The sequence below is a fragment of the Oryzias latipes genome, chromosome 22 (genome assembly GCF_053564925.1).
Source record: "Oryzias latipes strain Hd-rR chromosome 22, Olatipes_Hd-rR_3.1".
NCBI lineage: Eukaryota > Metazoa > Chordata > Actinopteri > Beloniformes > Adrianichthyidae > Oryzias > Oryzias latipes.
In genome coordinates, this window is record NC_136258.1 from 8081745 (window position 1) to 8100162 (window position 18418).

Sequence of the window (18418 nt, forward strand, 5' to 3'; positions counted from 1 at the left end):
TACTCCAAGCTTTTTTGGTTGTCGCAGAAGTCCATCATGAGAGGGCGTGGTTTTGTGACATGCACCAATCTAGTTTTTTGTGGAGATATCACCCAAAACAATCTTCACAAGCATAAAACTGGGGTTTTCTCTTCCATTTGGTGTCCTGCGTGTCTAGATTCTTCAAACTTTTGTTCCTTTTGGAAAACTGAGAATTTGTTCTTCCCTTACTTTTATTGCAACCAACAGTGCTCCCATGTTTGTGAGGCAAATGTGTTTCTGCAGCATCATGGGAATTCGTGTGCCCACCAAAATATTTATGTTGTCACATCAAAGTTAGCAAGAGAGTAGTGAGACCACCAACTGTTGTCTGTCCTCCTGTTGGACAAGACTGGGCTTCTTAGTGAAACAAAGCCTAGTCAGTGTCAAACCATGGCCTGCTGGATGTATAGAACTATCGTTTCCCAAGTGTTCTGCACAAACTCAGAGCAATCTGACCTTTTAGAAACGTTTTTTTTTCCACAAGACATTACTAACTCCCAAGTTGGAACAATGTTTATGCTAAGTCAGCAAATGTTCAGCTCTGTGAATGGAAGAGTGGCAGGTCCAGACTTTGATTTTACTGCTTAAAAAACTGCATCCAAACCAGAGTTCTCGCTGTTTCTTTATAATTCATGGCTTTCATCCTCGTGTTTGTGAAAAAGAGCAAAGCTGTGGTCCTACAGACGTGATGCTCAGCTTCTTTTTCCTCTCTTTAAACACAGGTCTCTGACATCAGGTCTGCATTTCTGTGAGACTTCAACCTCTGACTCCATTATTTTACCCTTTTCAATCTTCTCCAAATAACCTCCACGTGTCAGAAATGCTTTCACAGCCTGCTCTCTTGTATCACAGCCCCCAGAGGGACAAAAAGGTTTCCAGCTCAAACTGGATCAAACCGTCTACCAGCGAGTGGAGGAAACAATGCTGCCTTCTGAAACCATGCAGAACCGTTCTCCTGGTTCATCTGGATTAAGCAGATGAAACAAATGAAATCAACCTGCTGGGGGGTCTAACTGCTCCGTCTGTGTGACAGCCTCCATCTTCCAGTGGGATCGGGGGGGGGTTCCCTCACCTCCTGATCAGCTGGTCAGAGCCCTCAGCCCCTTCGTGTCAGTAAATCAACACAAGACAAGCGTTTCTTCCTCAGTTGTCCCTCAAAACAATCAAAAAAAAACACTGAGTTTCATGCTTCTTAAAGTCTGAAAATGAGAAAAGCATCTTGACAGTTGAAACTGCAACTTCTGCAGGTTCAACTTCATTCTAAAATCCACAGATGCATCAATTCTAACAAATACTGTAGCATCTTTTTGGGTTCATACTAGTCCTATCCTTTTTTTTACCCTTTTTTATAAATAAATGACAGATGATTAATTCACTCATTGGTTCACAACTTTCAAACAAGACTGTAGGGTCTAGAGGAGAACACAACAGGTCCCTTTCTGATCCCAAAAGTAAAAAAAAACATGATCAACTGAAAATTTAAAAAAGGACACAAAGAATCAAACAATATTAAATCATTTTGAATTATTTTCAATAAATGTGTGAAATGTGAAATTTTGAAATTTGTTATATTAAAAGAACATTCAGGTTTTTTTGTTTTGTTTTGTTTAACTTCCTTCCTTTTTTTCCCCAACTGTTAAAACTTGATTATGTTAAATTTTCAATAAAGATACTAAAGATACTGTGATTCCCCCCCCCCCCAAATACCTGGAGCTTAAACAAGCGGACATGCAGGCCGGAGTTTACTATCCCAACACTGACAGCAACAGAAAACAGGTGTATAAACAGTAAATCCACCTTCCTACATACACTGTATGTAGGAAGGTGGATTCCCTTCCACCTGTCAGGTCACATCTTTTTGTCTTCTGTTCTGAGCAAGAAATACTTCAAAAACCTTTTTTTCTTCCATTTTTCTCCACCTGGATGGAAACCAGATTATTGGCATTGAACACGGTGGTTCTTTTCTATCAAAATGATCGTGTTTACCTTCGTTAAGGGTAAAATAACACGTGCACACAACCTTCCAAAAGGCCAGTCTTTTAGGTACCGGAATTCTTTTTTTCCGGCTGCATTTCCATTTTCCCGAGAGTAAATGAAATGAATGAGAACACAGGCCGGCAAAAATAACTGGTTCTTTTCTCCTTCTCTAAAGTGTTGGAGGGGTTTCAACCATCTCAGTAAGAAGACCCCCTTTTCTCTCCAAGCAGCAGTTGCTACCCGGTAAGTGTACTTGTGTCGGCGGTCTGGGGGGGCTTGATGATCTGCCCCCTCCCTCTGAGCTGCATCTTTGTCTGACCAGAGCCTCCTCATTAATGATTAGCCCCTCGGCTTTTGTCCGCTCCAGATTGAGTCAATTGGCCGTTGGAGACACAACAACAAGTACGACAAGCCTGAACAGAACCAGCCCCAGCGGGCCCTTTGGGGTTATCAGTGAAAATATGCAGCGGGATAAGGGCGTGCAGCGGTCTGCCGCCAACAGACAGAGTCCCTCAGCTTCTCAAACCTTCTGGATGTTTCAGTCTTGGACAATCAAAGCCCTCTCTCTTCTTGTTGCTTAATCTTTAACTCATTTTAAATGAAAAAGATTTACCTTTCATCTCCTGCTGATCTCTCCCCTGGGGGGGCTGGGGACCAGGAATGTGAGTGATGGGGATGGGTGTTTGTGTGTGTTGTGGGAGTTCATTAGAAGTTTGGGTGTTGCAGGGTTGCTGGGAGGAGTTTTGTTTTTCCTATTAACATGAGCGGTTGTGTGTGGGTGTTTGTGTGTGTGTGTGTGTGTGTGGGTGGGTGTGTGTGTGTGTGTGGGTGGGTGTTTGTGTGTGTGTGTGTGTGTGTGTGGGTGGGTGTGTGTGTGTGTGTGGGTGGGTGTTTGTGTGTGTGGGTGTGTGTGTGTGTGGCTGACGGGGTCATTTGGTCAGTTTGCCCATCAGTACTCGAGCTGTCTCGGTGAGCATTCTCACCATCTGTATGACCTCTCCTCCTGACCGGCCGGCTTTTGTTCCCGAGCTCTCCTCCTTCACGCTAACTTCTCACCGCGCTAAACTCCCAACAGCCATCAAGGCCGACCTTCATCAGCGGTCCGCCCTCCTCGCCGTCCGCGTCTTTACTCTGCACTGTTTGTTCTTTCAATATTGATGTTTCCCACAGAATTCATGTAAAATCCGTCATTATTACTAAACAACCCCTTAAAGCGCAAACACTTTACTTTTCTTTTGGTGTTGTTTTGGTTTACAGATGGAGAATACAAACCGGTAAAACACAGTTTTTATTGAAGGGGACCTGCTGCTGCAGGTTTCTGAGATCTGCTGTCAAACAGGAACATGGAAGATTTTCCTGACATTGTTCCATGTTTACTTTGAGGATGTATCTGTTCCAGTCATGCTTGTGTTCGCAGATCTTGCTCTTGTGGCGACACTGAAGGCAAAGTTGGGCAGAACTTTTCAAGAAGAAGTCTGAGAGTGTATTCAGACCGAACACAATTAGTTCACCTAAAGTCAACCAGACTTTGTTTATTTAAGTCTGAATAACCCGCTGAAGGAACCGCTCTTGGACCCATCTCTCCAGGTGGTCTCAGATCGTTTCTAATCAGCCTCGGTTCCCACAGACTGAACAGGCTCTGTGCTCGCAGCGGAACCACTGGACCCAAACGGCCGGGCTTTACGATGTCAACAGAGAAGGACGGTAGCAGACGATGAGACACAGCAACTCTTTGAAATGTGGTCGGAGAAAACAACTTTGAACACGACACACGTTGCTTCTCACTGTTTTCCCAACAGTCTATATGTCATAAACACTTATCGGCGTACCTTCACAGCCATCGTCTCCTCAGTAACCGCCTTGTAGCATGACTCCACCGTAAAAAGTGATGAACCTGACGTTGATACAGACGCTCAAAATTGGTGAGTGAAATATAAAATTCAATTCAATTCATTTTTATTTCTACAGCCCAATATTTAAAACAATAGTCGTCTCAATGGTCTTTATACTGGTAATTGTGTAATAAACTTGAATCATGGAGAACATAAAGTCATAGAGTTAAATAGGTAATGACTAACTAACCAGACTAAACTAAACTGGGCATCCCTGCCTTTAGACCCCCCTTTTCTGTAAGGAAAAACTAAAAAAATAAATAAATAAACCTCAGGGGTGTCAGATGAGGGAGGGAATCTGAACAAGTGAACTATCCCGACAAGGATTGCAAGAAAAATCCAAGATTTCCGCCTGTAGTTGCCCCGCCCTCGCAATTCCAGGCCAATGACTGAAGAGACCTTTAGTCATGTGGTTTTGTTTACAAACGTTGGTTTGGAACGGAGAAGTCCACTTGACGGCAGTCTGAACGTAGACCAAACACATGGCTTAGGTTTACGTTCATGATTCTTCCAGTCTGAATACCGTATATTAGGGGGGCAACTTTCAAACTTCGATTTTTGGGTCACAGTTTTGTTTCAGTTCATATGGTTTGTGTTTCTACAAAACAACTACAAAGAAATAAGACATTCAGAAAAAAAATATTTTTTTAAATTGCCACTAAGCAACTAACAATGAAGAAAAATGGTTGGCTCATACAATAAGCCTGGTTTAATGTAAAACAACAATAAAAAATATATTAAAATTAGCACACGTGTTTGACACTTTTAACGTAAAATATGCCAATGCAGAGGGGATGGAACGATTCACTTGGGTTTAATGGTGAAACATACAGTTCAGTTGTAAACTAAGAATTGTGGGTAAATGCCGACTGCTCCAGTGTGTCTGTTCAGAAAGAACACCATCCTTTCTGTGCACAGCACCATTGATTGTTGTTCATTTAATCCGGTACATCACTGCATCATCTGCATGATGGGAAAGTCTGCCACCAGGATTTTCTATTTTATTGTTTTCAAAAGCTGATGAATGAAGGTTTCTTCAGAACTGTTGCTTTGATTTACCTTAAAAGGTTTAAAGGTTGTAAACTAAAGGACGAACCTTGGCTAGCAGCTCAGCGTCTTGAACACTTGAAGCATTGAAGAACTTTCACCTCAGAGCTGAAGCTGGGTCAGGAAGCAGCAGAACCAGTGATTTCCCAGCAGAGCAGCAGCTTTAGAAAACCAGCCTGTGATGCAGATTCCAGACAAACGTGTTGAGGCAGCAAGCTGCCCTCAGCCAATCAGCTCACATTAGAAGAGAAAACCCAAACACTAACATGACTTCTGGCTGCAATTTATTATTGCTTATTTTACTGTAATAAATACTGCATTTCACTATTGATCTGGGTTTGATTGAATGAGTTTTCGTGGATGCGCGTTCATGCAACATGCGGGGACGGGGGGGGGTGGAGGCGGCAGCCACAAATCACGCGCAGGAGCCCACCTTTCCCGCCTGTAGGTGACAGTGGCACACTCCTGACGCGCCGGGCTTTATGGTGCCATAAAGCGGCCCTCTCCAAACAGACTTTATGGGATGACAGTAATTAGAGTGTTGTTTTAAAGTCGGGTGCAGGTTCCATCCCCTCCTGACAGCACCAATTAGCCCAGAGGCTCCGGCATGTGTCCCGTTCAATGTTGACCTTCACTCACTTACTTATGATTTTATTCAGTTGAAGCTGTCATATATAATTCTCCCGTAACGTTTGACCGACATGTACTAAACACGGGACAGCAACAAATGGGTCGGAAAAAACTGCAGGACGAGTTTGGCTCTCCAGCTCCTTCCTCTGAAACTTCAGCAACTTGATTTCCTAAATTCAACTCTTCTCTAAGCCAGTCGTGCCTCTACCCCCCACCATGATGGACCCTGTCAATCTAAAGCTGCATCTCTGGGTTCTGATGCTCCGGAGGCTGACGTTTTCTGTGAACGCGTCATCCCTTCGCCACCACCCCCAGCTGCCAGGCCCCCGTCCCGCAGGCAGACAGCGGTTTGGTGCAAAAGCTGCGTCGTCACACACGCGGCGTTCACGCACACCTATGTTCCAGCTTTCAAAATAAAAGCCTCCCTCCTGGCTTTTAGGCGAATCAAAGGACACACATGGTAGATAGATAGATAGATAGATAGATAGCAGTGACGTGCGGTGAGGTTAATGGCTGGTGAGGCACTGACGTCATCAATCAGATTTACAAACATATGAACCATACTGAGTAACTTATTCACCATTTAATTGACAACAGTTAACGTGTTTTGTTTAAAATATCATTTCAACATGTTTTTTCATATACAAACTGCAGCATAGAAAAAAGCACAAACCTTATTATCATCTTACCTTTACTTGTAAATAAAGCCCATATGCCGCTCCTTCTGAAGAAAATGACTTGCCGCTTGCTATCACTTCTTCTATTATTTTTAGCGTCATAATCTCAGGGCTCATCGGCGCCCCCTAACTTGAGGCACGGGGACTTCTGGCCTCACCCAGTTGCTTTTTTGCCGGCGTTTAGCGTTCAGCACAAGAAACACGTCCCTCACAGTTATTTATAAAAACAAACACTGTACATCATATACGTCTGTTAAATTATGTAAACTCAGCTCATATAGTACAAGTGATTGAACCGACATACAGAGAGACAGCAGTACCGACTGACTGCATAGGTATTGCGCAATCCAAGGTGAGGCTCAGCGGGCTGGTGCCTCATCGCACGTCACTTCTTAGTATCTGAACGGCAAATGCGGAAATTCAGCGATTTTGAAAAGAAAAAACACCCAAAAATTATACATTTAAATGGAAAATGACTGCAAAGCACAAATTACTGAACTTAAATATAATAATAATTGAATTTATTTTTCTCTTTTCTTCCCATAATGACAGGTGAGGCACAGCCTCACCTGCCTCTCCTGACTGCACGTCACTGATAGATAGATAGATAGATAGATAGATAGATAGATAGATAGATAGATAGATAGATAGATAGATAGATAGATAGATAGATAGATAGATAGATAGATAGATAGATAGATAGATAGATAGATAGATAGATAGATAGATAGATAGATAGATAGATAGATAGATAGATAGATAGATAGATAGATAGATAGATAGATAGATAGATAGATAGATAGATAGATAGATAGATAGATAGATAGATAGATAGATGAAACAAAATACTTAACGTCTAATATATATGGGAAAGCAATTGCTTTTCTTGAAATGAAATATTTACAAAAAAAATGTTTCCAAAAAGAACAAATTCAGTTACATAATTGAGGAAAAACGTGCGTATTTCTCTCTGTCTGATCTTGTTTTGGGCTGAAACTAACGTCAATATTGGGTCATTTTCTCCTCGTGACATTAATAAAGTTCTATTCTATTCTATTCTGCAGACTCTCACGTTTGAAAAGCATTGCGTCACTGATTCAACTTTTATTTTGAAAGTGAGACTCGGAACGCCCTGCTGTTACTAAAGCTGCTGCGACTCCAGCTCACCGCCTCACAACTCTACTTCACTGGGAGCAGCACAGGAGAGCCGCCAGTCCGAGTCCCCGGATCACTGCGGACAAAACGCGCAGCAAACGGAGACCGGAGCGGAGCCCCGGTCACCGCGCGCGCCTTACGCCGCTCCGCGCACGACGGGATGGTCAGGCTCTGGAGCCCTGAACGCGTTGGACTTCGCGAGGCGGGATTAATATAGAGAAGTTGCAAGTGTGGCTTTTGCGCTTTGAAGAGGATTTTTGGCCGCTTTTTTCTCCCAAGCGCGGACGTCAAGACTTTGTGAATAATTAGTTGCTGGAGTTTCTGTGAACAACCTGGTTCTGTCAGAACGCGAACATCTCGGTAAGAACAAGTTTCCTTCATTTGTCACTTGTGGACTTAGGGAGACACAGAGGACACCAATGCTGTCTCACACGGGTCAGAGTGACAGCTTGGAGCGGGTTTTTGTTTGGAGACGTGTTGTCAGGTGGCGCAGCGGCTCGCGCGCCTGCTCTGCTGTCAGTGCGCAAACGCTGCGTCCGCTCCGGCTGGGCTCTGGGAGGACCTGATGATTTGGAAAAAGATTCTGGGGGTTTTTGCTTTATTTTGTCTTTTTGTCCTAAATGTGATTTTTTTAAATTACCGTTTTGTGTTTACTTTTCCGACCAAAAAAAAAGAATGAAAGAAAGAATGCGTCTTACGCCCTGAATAAATTAATAAAGTCAATAATTTTAAGCACCGGGCTTCATTCAGGACGTGCCCGCGGCCACAACGACCTCTTTTCTGGGGAGGACGTGAGATTCATTGCGCATCCGTCCAATTTGCCTCTCTAACGCATTTGGAGTATCTTCTGAAAGCAAGCAGAGGATGTTTTTCCTCTCTCAGAACGTTACGAACCAAGTGTGCGGCTGTGCGCCTTCAGCAGCAGATCAGTCTTCCTCCTCCTCACGCGCGCGCGCCTCAGTGGGCTTCAGATGCGACTCCGGCCGCTCCGCACACAGAAGAAAGTCACAGACAGCTGCTGCTGAATTCCAGTCCCTCCTGTCAGTGAGCTTCTTCATCAGGGCCCCCTCCGGCTCCAAATGAGGGTCTGATCATCTTCTCGTTCTGGCGTCAGTCTCTCCGTGGAGCTTCATTGAGTTTGCCTCGTGGTAACTTTTCAAATCCTGAAGTGGCTTCTTCAGATTCAGGCTTTGAGAGAAGAATGAAAAGGCTTCACCCAAGCTGGTGGGTTTGGGATGTAGACCAGGACTGATCCGACATCAGTAAAGCGTTAAAGGCACGTGAGGATGTGTTCTGGCGATGAAGATCTGCTCCTCCTCAGGACTCACAGGAGGTTTTTGTGGAACTGAATTCCTTCATATCAGTTTGATAAATCAAAGGCCTGCAGATTTCAGGCGATCGATATGTCTGCCCTGAGGGGGGCAGAAATGTGAGAAAATCGGAGTAGGCTGAAGGTCTTCTCTCTCACAAAATCCTAAAGCATGTTTTTAGACCCGCTGCTGATGCTTCGTCTTAATTATGGAAGTCTGCCGACTCTCTGCAGAGGTGTGATTAGCATGTGACCTCGCATTGATCCTTGCTGAAGGGAGCGGGACGGCAGGGATTTGAACCGTCTTCTGCCTCTGAGCTCCTTCAGCAGCACTGGTGTGTTTTTACTGAAAACAACATTTACAAAAGAACTCACCTGTGGGCCTTCATCCTGCTTTTCCTCTCCATCGCTGCCAAAATGATAGTGACCCCAAAAATTAAGTACAACGAAAACGCTGAAACCTTATCACGTGTTACTACATAAGCTACTGCTCTGGCACAGACGGGTAGTTTGTCTCACCTCCTTGCAGTCAGTCATGTTGCAACACTTGGCTCCCCTTCAGATTCGTCTAAACTACCATCTGACACTCGATTAGTCACTTCCAAGTCCTTATTGTTTCTCACATGGCTTGAGAATGTCATGCTGCTTGTCTAAACAGATCTGTAATTTGGCTGAAACTATCTTTAACGGCTTATCAACAGTTTTATTTCATGAACACACAACCATGCATGTGCTTCCGTGCTTGCCAGACAAAACGAGTTGTGTGCTTTCGAAGATCTGGATTTGGTGCACAGCTTTTTATGCCGTAGAAACTAACCGTAACTGGTTAGTGGGCGTCTTTTCTTTTCAAAGCCGAGGACATGAAAAGCTGCAGCGTTTAAATCAGTGGAAGTGCAGGGTCTTGTCAAGTTAACCGAAAAGGAAGCTTCTTCTGGGAGAGGAAGAAAAAAGTGCATTAGCTGAGACTGAATGCAGCCTTTCTGTGGACGCTGCGTGCACGACTCCCTCCTGCGTGTGTGGAGGGAAGCCACTCCGCTTTTCTGCAAAGCTCCGTGCATTCCTGCTTCTCCCCGGTCCAGCAGATGGAGACCACATCCCCTCATCAGCTCCCGTCTGCGCCGCTCGGTCCTTATTTTAAACTGCACCCTGGTATTTCTCGTCCTCCTGGAAGATCCGTAAAAGTGTCAGTCACTCGTGAAAGCATGCGGATGAGCTTCTCAAGCAGAAATGAGTCCTTCTGAAAGGTTGGTCGGTTCTGAAAGTCAGGCCACACTTCTCTTTTCTGAGGAAAACTGACGTCTCTGTTAATCTTCAGCCTAGAATCAGAATGAGCACATCTCAACGACCACGTGTTCTGAGAAAAACTACAAGAGGGATTTTCCTCCTAATGCTTAAAATCTGTGTGGAATGTCAAAATAGAATGTGGGTACACCCCGAGGCGCTCCGCTGTGTTATATCTTTTCTTGATGCCTGTGATGTTATGACAAAAGCTCCAACTCTTCCATTTCTTATCCAGCTCTAATGGACTTTCTTGTCTGTCAGGTCAGTGGTGGGGAGTTGTTGGACGGTGTCCTGCAGCGCCTGCGGCGGCCGTTCTGCTGGAGAGAATGCAGATGGAGGATGCCGCCTGAGCTGGAGCCGGGCCTCACTGCTCTACGCCGCACCTCTCCTTCCAGAGGAATGAGGGCTCTGCGGCCATCCCTCTGGCTGTGTCTCCTCCTGCCTCTCTGCGTCACTCCGGCCAGGCTGCCCACCGCTGAGCCCACAGGTAGGATGCGCCGTCATAGCCGAGGTCAGGCTGTGCTGCCGCTGCCGCTGCTGCTGCTGCAGCGGGACATCTCCAAACAGAGCTTAAGGACATTAAATGCAGCAGGAATGCTTTTTTTCATCTGCTGCTGAAGCGTGTCAGTTCAGACAAATTTACATTTTTCTAAATTTATCCAATTATTGTACAACTTCACAGTTTGCACGAAAACGTCAGTCGTCTCTCAGCTTTTCTTAAATTTGAGTTTTAATGTACAGACGTTTGATTTAGCGAAATATTCCCAGAATTTTCAAACCTGATGGCGCGCCGGCTCCAGCTGTTTTCATGAATTGTTAATGGAATTTCTGTTGCTGCCACAACAAAAGCATCACACTCTGTGCAGCACAGCAGCACACACAGCTCCAGCTGTCTCTCTTCAGGACTTTTTTGATGTGAAACCAGAAAAGACGGCGTTTACTTCTTTTTGTTACTCCCTTCATCACTTGCGTCACTTTCTGTGAGTCTGACATTTGCTTAGAACAGCACTCTGTTTTCTCTTTGTTCACCACTTCAAATGAAAAAGTTTCAGAAGACATTTATTGTTCATGTAAATGCGGTCCTTTTTTTTTTTTTTTTTTTATTTCAAGAGGAGGATTTAATTGGACTCTTCTTGCTTTGCTTTGCTGCGCTTAGCGAGACTCGCCTCTTTGTTCTGGTGACAGACGTACCCAAAGATCAATCCAAAGTAAACTCCGACTGTTTGCTTTAATCTCTTCATAACGCACACGAACCCCCCAAACACAGCACAGTCATCTCTTTCTGAGCCAACTTATTTCAACCGAGACACTTTGCACGCTCTGCATTAGGAAGGATGATGCTTTCAGGACGCCCGTCTCTGCGAGTTGAGGTTCTCTCTTGGCGTTTTGTAACTCTTTCATGCTTCTCAGAGCGCGGCTGTGAGCTTAAGGCTGAGAACCAACAGGCTAGAATGTATATCTTTCCACTTCATGCATGCGTGTTTTGCAAACATTACCATGATGGCGAGAAGACCTGACAAACTCGGCTTTGGTGCGACGTGTTGCGTAACCGGTGAAATTCCATCACTTAACAGATGCTTGGGTTTTGACACGTACTTGGCTGCAGGCGGATCTTGCCAGCCTTCTCCGGTGTGTGACTTTCCCTCCTCATAGTGCCTCCTCTGTCTGCTCCGGCTCTCTCTCAGAGGAAACTCCCAACGATTGCCATTGGTCGCTTTCCCTGCTGGGAGCCGCCACAGCCCGGCGTTCTGGCTGCGGCGCTCCGGTACCTGCAGGTCCACGAGGAGCTCTCAGCTTGTTCACGTCTGTCACGTTTTCCTGCATTGAATCTCTTCATATTCGACGTGCTGATAACACAAGGGTTAGTGTGTCCTGCTGTCAGATGGTCTTCAGTTTGTTTCATCAAGAGGCATGGAGGCCGGCGTCTGTCGACACCTCCGCTGGTTTCCTGAAGCAGTTGATGTTCTGAGCTTTAGTAGGTCATATGAGAAGTTTTGGTTGCAAGATTTGAAAAATCTGAAACTTCTTATGCGACGAGTGCCCAATAAAATGCAGCCAGATGTGTGGGTTGAGTTTGTAGTGCGAGCCACTGTGCCCTGCAGGTGCTGCTGCCTCGTTTCACTGAAGAACATTATATTTAATAAAGTTTAAATGCACCAAAATAAACACATTTTGTCAGCAGGAACTTGTATTTGGCTTGTTGTAGCTTTGATAAAAAATCACAACATTTTAGGTAAATGACAAAAGAATTGCTCTCGCTTTAGTATGATGAGTATGTAGTATGATTAATATGATGATGATGTTGAGGATCTTAAAGGAGTAGTCAACATTGAAACGGATAGAGTTTTTTTAAGCATCAGAGTCTTGGGCCTCATCAGTTTCGGTTCCTGGATTCTCTGAAGCGTCGGATGGAGGATAGGAGTGCAGTGACTCCCTCCACAGCGACCTTTGCACCTGGAAGGCATCTCCGGCCTGCGTGCCGCCCCCCCCCCTGCGGCTCTCTGGCTTCCAGCATCGCTCCCCGCGTCCACAGATGGAAGAGCAGTGGGGGCAAAATGACAGTCGTTTACTGGCAGATGGCACGATTTCCCCTCAGCCACTGGGCTGCAAAGTTGTCACTTAGGTTCTGTGTGTGACACTGTGTGTGTGTGTGTGTGTGTCTATGGGTTGCATTAATGTGTGCTGAGGACAGAAATGTCCTTGAAAGTTTACAGGAAGCCCTAAATAATCATTTAAGGAGATGAGCTGAAAATGAGTCTACCTGCCTTCATTAATTCACCACAGTTTATTGGTGGGCATCTGCATATTCGTGTGTGGACGTAACCTCTGACCCCCGGGAGCTGCTCTGCTGCATGTTTGTTAAGTGTCCTTTTTTTCAGGGACGGCAGGCTTTAAATGAAAACACAGGGAATGTTAAGGAGGAGAGTTTGCTCTGCAGAAGCTTGCACGATCTTTAAGGAAGAATGCGTTCACAAACAAAGTTTATTAGAATAAATCCCAAACCTTTTCCTCCGTCTAACCTTGTGCGAGCGTTGGCTAAAGAAGAAGGTGACATAATATCCCAATGTCAGTCTGCAGCGTTGTTTATTTCTTAAAAAAGGTTGGCAATATTTCCAGGTTTTCCTTCAAAACAAAAGAGGCCAGGATGACCAAGAAGGCCGCGTCACAAAGCCACAACGAACATTTAGTGTATATTGCCTTGATGAAAATTGGTCAGACTGTCATGGTGCAGGGTGGCTTGAGAGCCGGTTGGACCCAGACGCAGAGGCGGAGGCATGAGGATCAGGGGCAAAGGGGTTTAATGCGAAACACAAACGAAAAGCGCTGCAGAGCAGGATCTCAGAACTGAAACATAACTCACTGTGACGTGGCAAGAGAACAAGGAACTTGGCATGACAAGACGAGAACACCAGAACAGGAACACTAATGGACCAACACAGGAGGAAGGCAGAGACAAGACTTAAATACAGACAGGGCAGACAAGACACAGGTGGACACGATCAGGGCTGATGGGGACCAAAGGAAGTAAAACTCAAGAAAACAGACAAGACAGGAGACTTTCAAAATAAAACAGGAAACAGAAACAAGACAGAACAAGGACCAAAAACAAGACAAGTTCAAATCATGACACAGACGTGAATATACATGGAAAAAATGGGAAAAGTTGTGTTTTTCTATGTGAAATTTTCTCAGCTGGATCTGGAATGAACCTCGTTAAAACCACAGAAGTACAAATAAACCACGCAAAAAACACGTAAACTAACGTAGAACATGAACCGTGTGTAATCATTGTTTATGTGCAATTTATTAGTGATTTGTGTGCCAATTACATAATTTTAACGTGAAATGTGCGCCGTATACGTGATATAACTTTTCTGAAGTCTATTAGACATACGTGGAACGGTCGCGGAAAGACACATTTGCATATGCATCTCACAAAAATCACACACAATTGCGTAAGATTTACATAACAAATGCATATTAACTGCGTAAAATACTCGTAAACTGCGTAATTCTCAACCAACCAGAAATGTCGAACAGCTCAAAACCGAATTCACGTAAAGACCCGTCGGCCAAAACCCTCCACAGACATCCTCAACTTTTGCTCCAAAAGAAAGTAAAGTATATTTCGGGTTTAGGCAGGTGTTTGAGAATTTCAAAGTGGACATACCATAGTTAAAAATAAAAAAAGCAATTAACCGATCCTACAGCACCATAAACATAGGTCAAAGAGAAATAAACACTGTGACACGCTTCCAGTCGACTGCTGCGGTAAATTACTTGTGTTTCTGTTTTTCTGCGGTAATAAAACGTGTTTTTACTTGTTTTCGGCTTTAAACACGCTCTTGTACTTTCCAGCTCACTTGTGCGAGCCTGTTTTTCAAGAAAATCTTGAGGTTGTCATTTACCGTGGAACATCATTACCCTCCTGTCATCCAGTTATGCAAATCTATGTTTGTGTGTGCGTGGGCCCACGTTTGTTTGATAGAAATCTGCTTCATTCCTGAAAACCTAAGAAACCTTTAAAGTGTTTTTTTTTTGTCTTCACTTCTCTGGCAACAGTATCCTGAAATCTCTTGGTCTGCATGGAAACAGAGGAAGACAAACAAGTTTAGAGAACACCTTTGTGTTGAACAATGGCTGCTCTATGCTCAGTCTATCATGCACTCCATCAAACCCTGTAGACATTTGAAACACTGTGCTGGAAGAAAGTTAAACATTAATCCCAGTTTCTGTTTCACAGGCTTGATCCAGAGAATTTAGGGGTAAAATTCTATCCCTTTGTTGATTTCTTTCTTCTGTTTCACACCACAAATTTCATGTGCTGGATTTACTCCCCCTCCTTTTCTACTCTTGTTTAACTTCAAATAATGATCAAACAGTGAAAAAGACAACCGAGTTGCTAATGCAGTGATTCATTAAGGTCATCGTGTCAAGTCGTGGTTTTTTTCTCCCAAGGTCGTGTCCCACACCCACTACGCACATTTATGCATAAAGCACGGATAAAAGTTGGTCGTACGTGAATATACGTGGAAAAAGTGGGAAAAGTTAGGCCTTTACATGAAATTTTCACAGATGTATCACGAATGAACCACGGAAAGAAATACGGAAATCTACGGAGCCCGTGTCCTGACATTAAGATATAAAAATATATCTTGTTCCCACAGATTAATATCTCGTTCGCACGAAATACTATTCCGTTCCCATAAGATACTATTGCGTTCCCTCAAAATACTATTGCTTTGCCTCCAAATACTATTCCGTTCCCTCGAAATGATTAACTCGTTCGAACGCAATAATTAATCCGTTCGAACGCAGTAATTATTCACGTCATAAGTCATTCACGCGGATATGCTCTCTGTACGCCGGCAAAAGCCGCTTTCAGCGGTAACTTCCGTGTCTCTGTGACCCATATTTGTTCAAAAAAGGAACATGGAAAACAAAAATGATCACTTTATTACCGTCTCAATGAATATAAGAAAAATATCAAAAGATTTATGATAACTAGGCTGCTTTGTCATACGATAGCTCCTGCTAGGCTACTACTAGCTCCGCCGCAGAGCTCTTTGATGTATGCCGGCATTTGGGCAACTGGCTGGTCTGTTGTCAGACAGCTGATATTGTAGTTTAGGGTCGAATAGGAATAATAATATTCAGGACTTGTCTTTTATTAACTTTAGCAGTCAGTTGCTTTACATTCGAAGGCTATTAGGCTACATGCTAACTGAATAGCCAATCATGATCATATCCTGTTATTAATTTACGTCATAGATTTACAGCAGATACCTTCACATTTCTCTCTGTGTGTGTCTCATTACATTGCATTGAAGACACGGAGGATGTTTAGAAAACAGATTTATTTATTTTAAAAAGCACAAAGCATCGATCGTATTCACGTTCACATGATCATCATCTGGTACGCCCTCCGGTCATCTTGCTGCAAAAAAGCCGCTTCCTGCAGCTACTTCCGTGTCTCTGTGAGCATTCAATAGGGGTAAAAATAAAAGCAAGAATGGTCGATCTGTGATTTTCTCGATTAAAATCTGAAAAATATCATATTAAGCTGGCTGCTTCGCCTAATACACTTACCTTTAGCTCGTAGCATAACAACAATAGCACTACGTCACGTTTCCCAGCATGCTTTGCAGCCAATCATTGGCCAATCACCGTGTCCCTGTGACCAAGGTGTAACAACAAGACCAACTAGTCCTTTATTCTTGTTACTTTTACTTTTTTTCTACAAAAAGCAGACTACGTGGTGTGGTGCATTATCCCAGCAACGTGCACCGCTGCAGTCAAGGTCCGGTGATATAAAGCGATATACATATGCTGGTTGTCCCCGACGCATTGAATAAAGAATCAGTTCAGAGAGAAAGTTCACGTCTTACCGCTTGTTTTTGGCCAGAAGATAAAGATAAAAGTTGTTTTAAAGAACCCAGCACAGTGATACAGATCATTTATGCTATGTGACCAGAACTACTTTTTTAGGCGTGTGGTTATCACGTTTTAGTTTACACCCAGCAGCCAATCAGAATCTAGTATTCACCCTGACTGTGGTATAATTGCATATAAACTATGTAAAATACGCATAAACTGCGTAATTCTCAACCCATCAAAAAATTTAAACAGCTCAAAACTGAAATTTGCGTAAAGACCCGTCGGCTGAAACCCTCCACGGACGTCTGCACACATCAAAAAATAAAAACCGCATAAGTGGACGATACACAAATTGTGGCTGTGTGACACATTGTTGGTCTGTTGGACGTCTTGATGAGTCTGTCAGATCAAATAATCCCAGCGCAAAGCTTTACTCGTGCACCGTCAGCAGTGGATCAGCGGGTCACTGTGTGGACTTTAGATATTAATACACTCATCAATGCCCTTTGAAATTCTTTGTTTCCCATTCGATGAATTATGGATGATCTGTTCTAACCCCCCTCCCCTTTTTTTCTGAAGCAGTGCTTTTTCTGTCTCTCTTTTCCGCCTCTCCGTGCTCATGTCAGCATCTCCCCACACTCCTGTTTCGGCCCGTTTCCACGTCTCCATCAGTTTGGGAGTGCTTTGATAGCTGCGTGTGCTGCCTGCTTCAGCCTAATGATGTCTGTGGGGCATGCACTCACTGCTGCATGTCTCCCACACACCTGTGCGTGTCCTCCGCTCCACCTCTGGCTGCAGTTCAGGCCAGCGCCTCGCCCTCTGGCTGACAGCAGGGTTGACATGCAGCAGCACTTTGATTACAAGCTCCCCTCAAGGAAAGTGTTTAGATATTTAACAGATATCACAGGAATGTGTGGAAACAAAAAGGTTTTCTGATGGAATTCCACTAAAAATGTCTTCTACTGGAATTTAAATGATGGAAACATGCAAAAAAAAAAAAGACCTAAAATTTTCTGCTTCGCTAGCTGTCACACGTATGCACAAAACTATCGAAATGTAGAAAAAACACAACTTTGCAATTATACTGTTTCAGTTAAATCCTAATTATGCAAATAAAAACAAACCAACTCACATGTTGACCAATACTTTGATTGACAGCAGATCCACATTCACATGTCTGCCACGGCGCTGGCCCTCATCATCATCTATCACAGGAGACGTCGGCGTTTTTATTCGATAAATGCGAGTTTTTTCTAAATTGTTGTGTTTCCATTAGGCAAATTTATTATTGTAAATCCAATTTGCATAATATCATAGTCAATGGAAACACAGCTAATGTCATCTTTGTTATTGTGGCTGAATTGTTGGGATACATTAGTAAATGCAAATGTTTCATATACCCTATGCGAGTCCTGTCTGACGTCCTACGTTATACTTTGAGCTGGCTGCCTTGTAAAAGCTCAAGCTGGGATAAAGTAAATGACAGGCGGTGAGCAGCAATGGCTTCATGTAAACACAAGGATGAAAGAGGGACAATCCCGGCTTGATCTGCCAAACTCCCCTCAAGATGCGTCTGAAAAAGCAGGGACATCCTTCTGTACTTTAAAGAATAAAAAATAAAAAAATCTGGTCTTCACAAGAACGCGGCTTTGATTGGAAAAACCTGAGATGACCACAATAAGAATGCAAACGTGTGAAATCCTTCTGGCTTCAGCTGGAATTACCAAGATCAGCAGCTTAGTGTTGTGGTGTTGTGTGTTCAGGTAATTACAGAGCTCTTCTGGTTTGGTTACAAATGTCTTCTCCTTTAAAAGAACCTTCAGCCTGAATCTGGAGGGAGTTTTCATTCATTTTTGATAGTCCTCTGACAAACAATTTACAATTCATTCAACACATTCCCCTCACTTATATGGGTGTAACGATTCATCTGAGCATAAAAGTCATTCTTATCATAATTTGTGGTTGATATCGGTTCATTTTGTTCGAACTGATTCTCTGACCTAAAGTGGATCCAGATCATCTTTATCCAAACTTCCAGCAGTGAGACTCAG

At 43.7% G+C, this 18418-nt stretch overlaps 1 protein-coding gene across 5 annotated transcripts in view; it reads left to right on the top strand.

Annotated features, from left to right (window-relative positions):
• The first annotated feature begins 7346 nt into the window (after positions 1-7346).
• Positions 7347-18418, top strand: part of fgfr3 (fibroblast growth factor receptor 3) — a 67648-nt gene continuing 56576 nt past the window's right edge. For 4 of the 5 annotated variants that reach the window (XM_011490710.4, XM_078940804.1, XM_011490709.4 and 1 more), the window contains exons 1-2: positions 7347-7759; positions 10251-10476. In XM_011490710.4, the coding sequence (XP_011489012.1) occupies positions 10329-10476 (148 nt within the window). In that variant the 5' untranslated portion in view covers positions 7347-7759; positions 10251-10328. The remainder of the gene's footprint in view (positions 7760-10250; positions 10477-18418) is intronic. The other variant, XM_020713959.3, reaches the window with a different exon arrangement.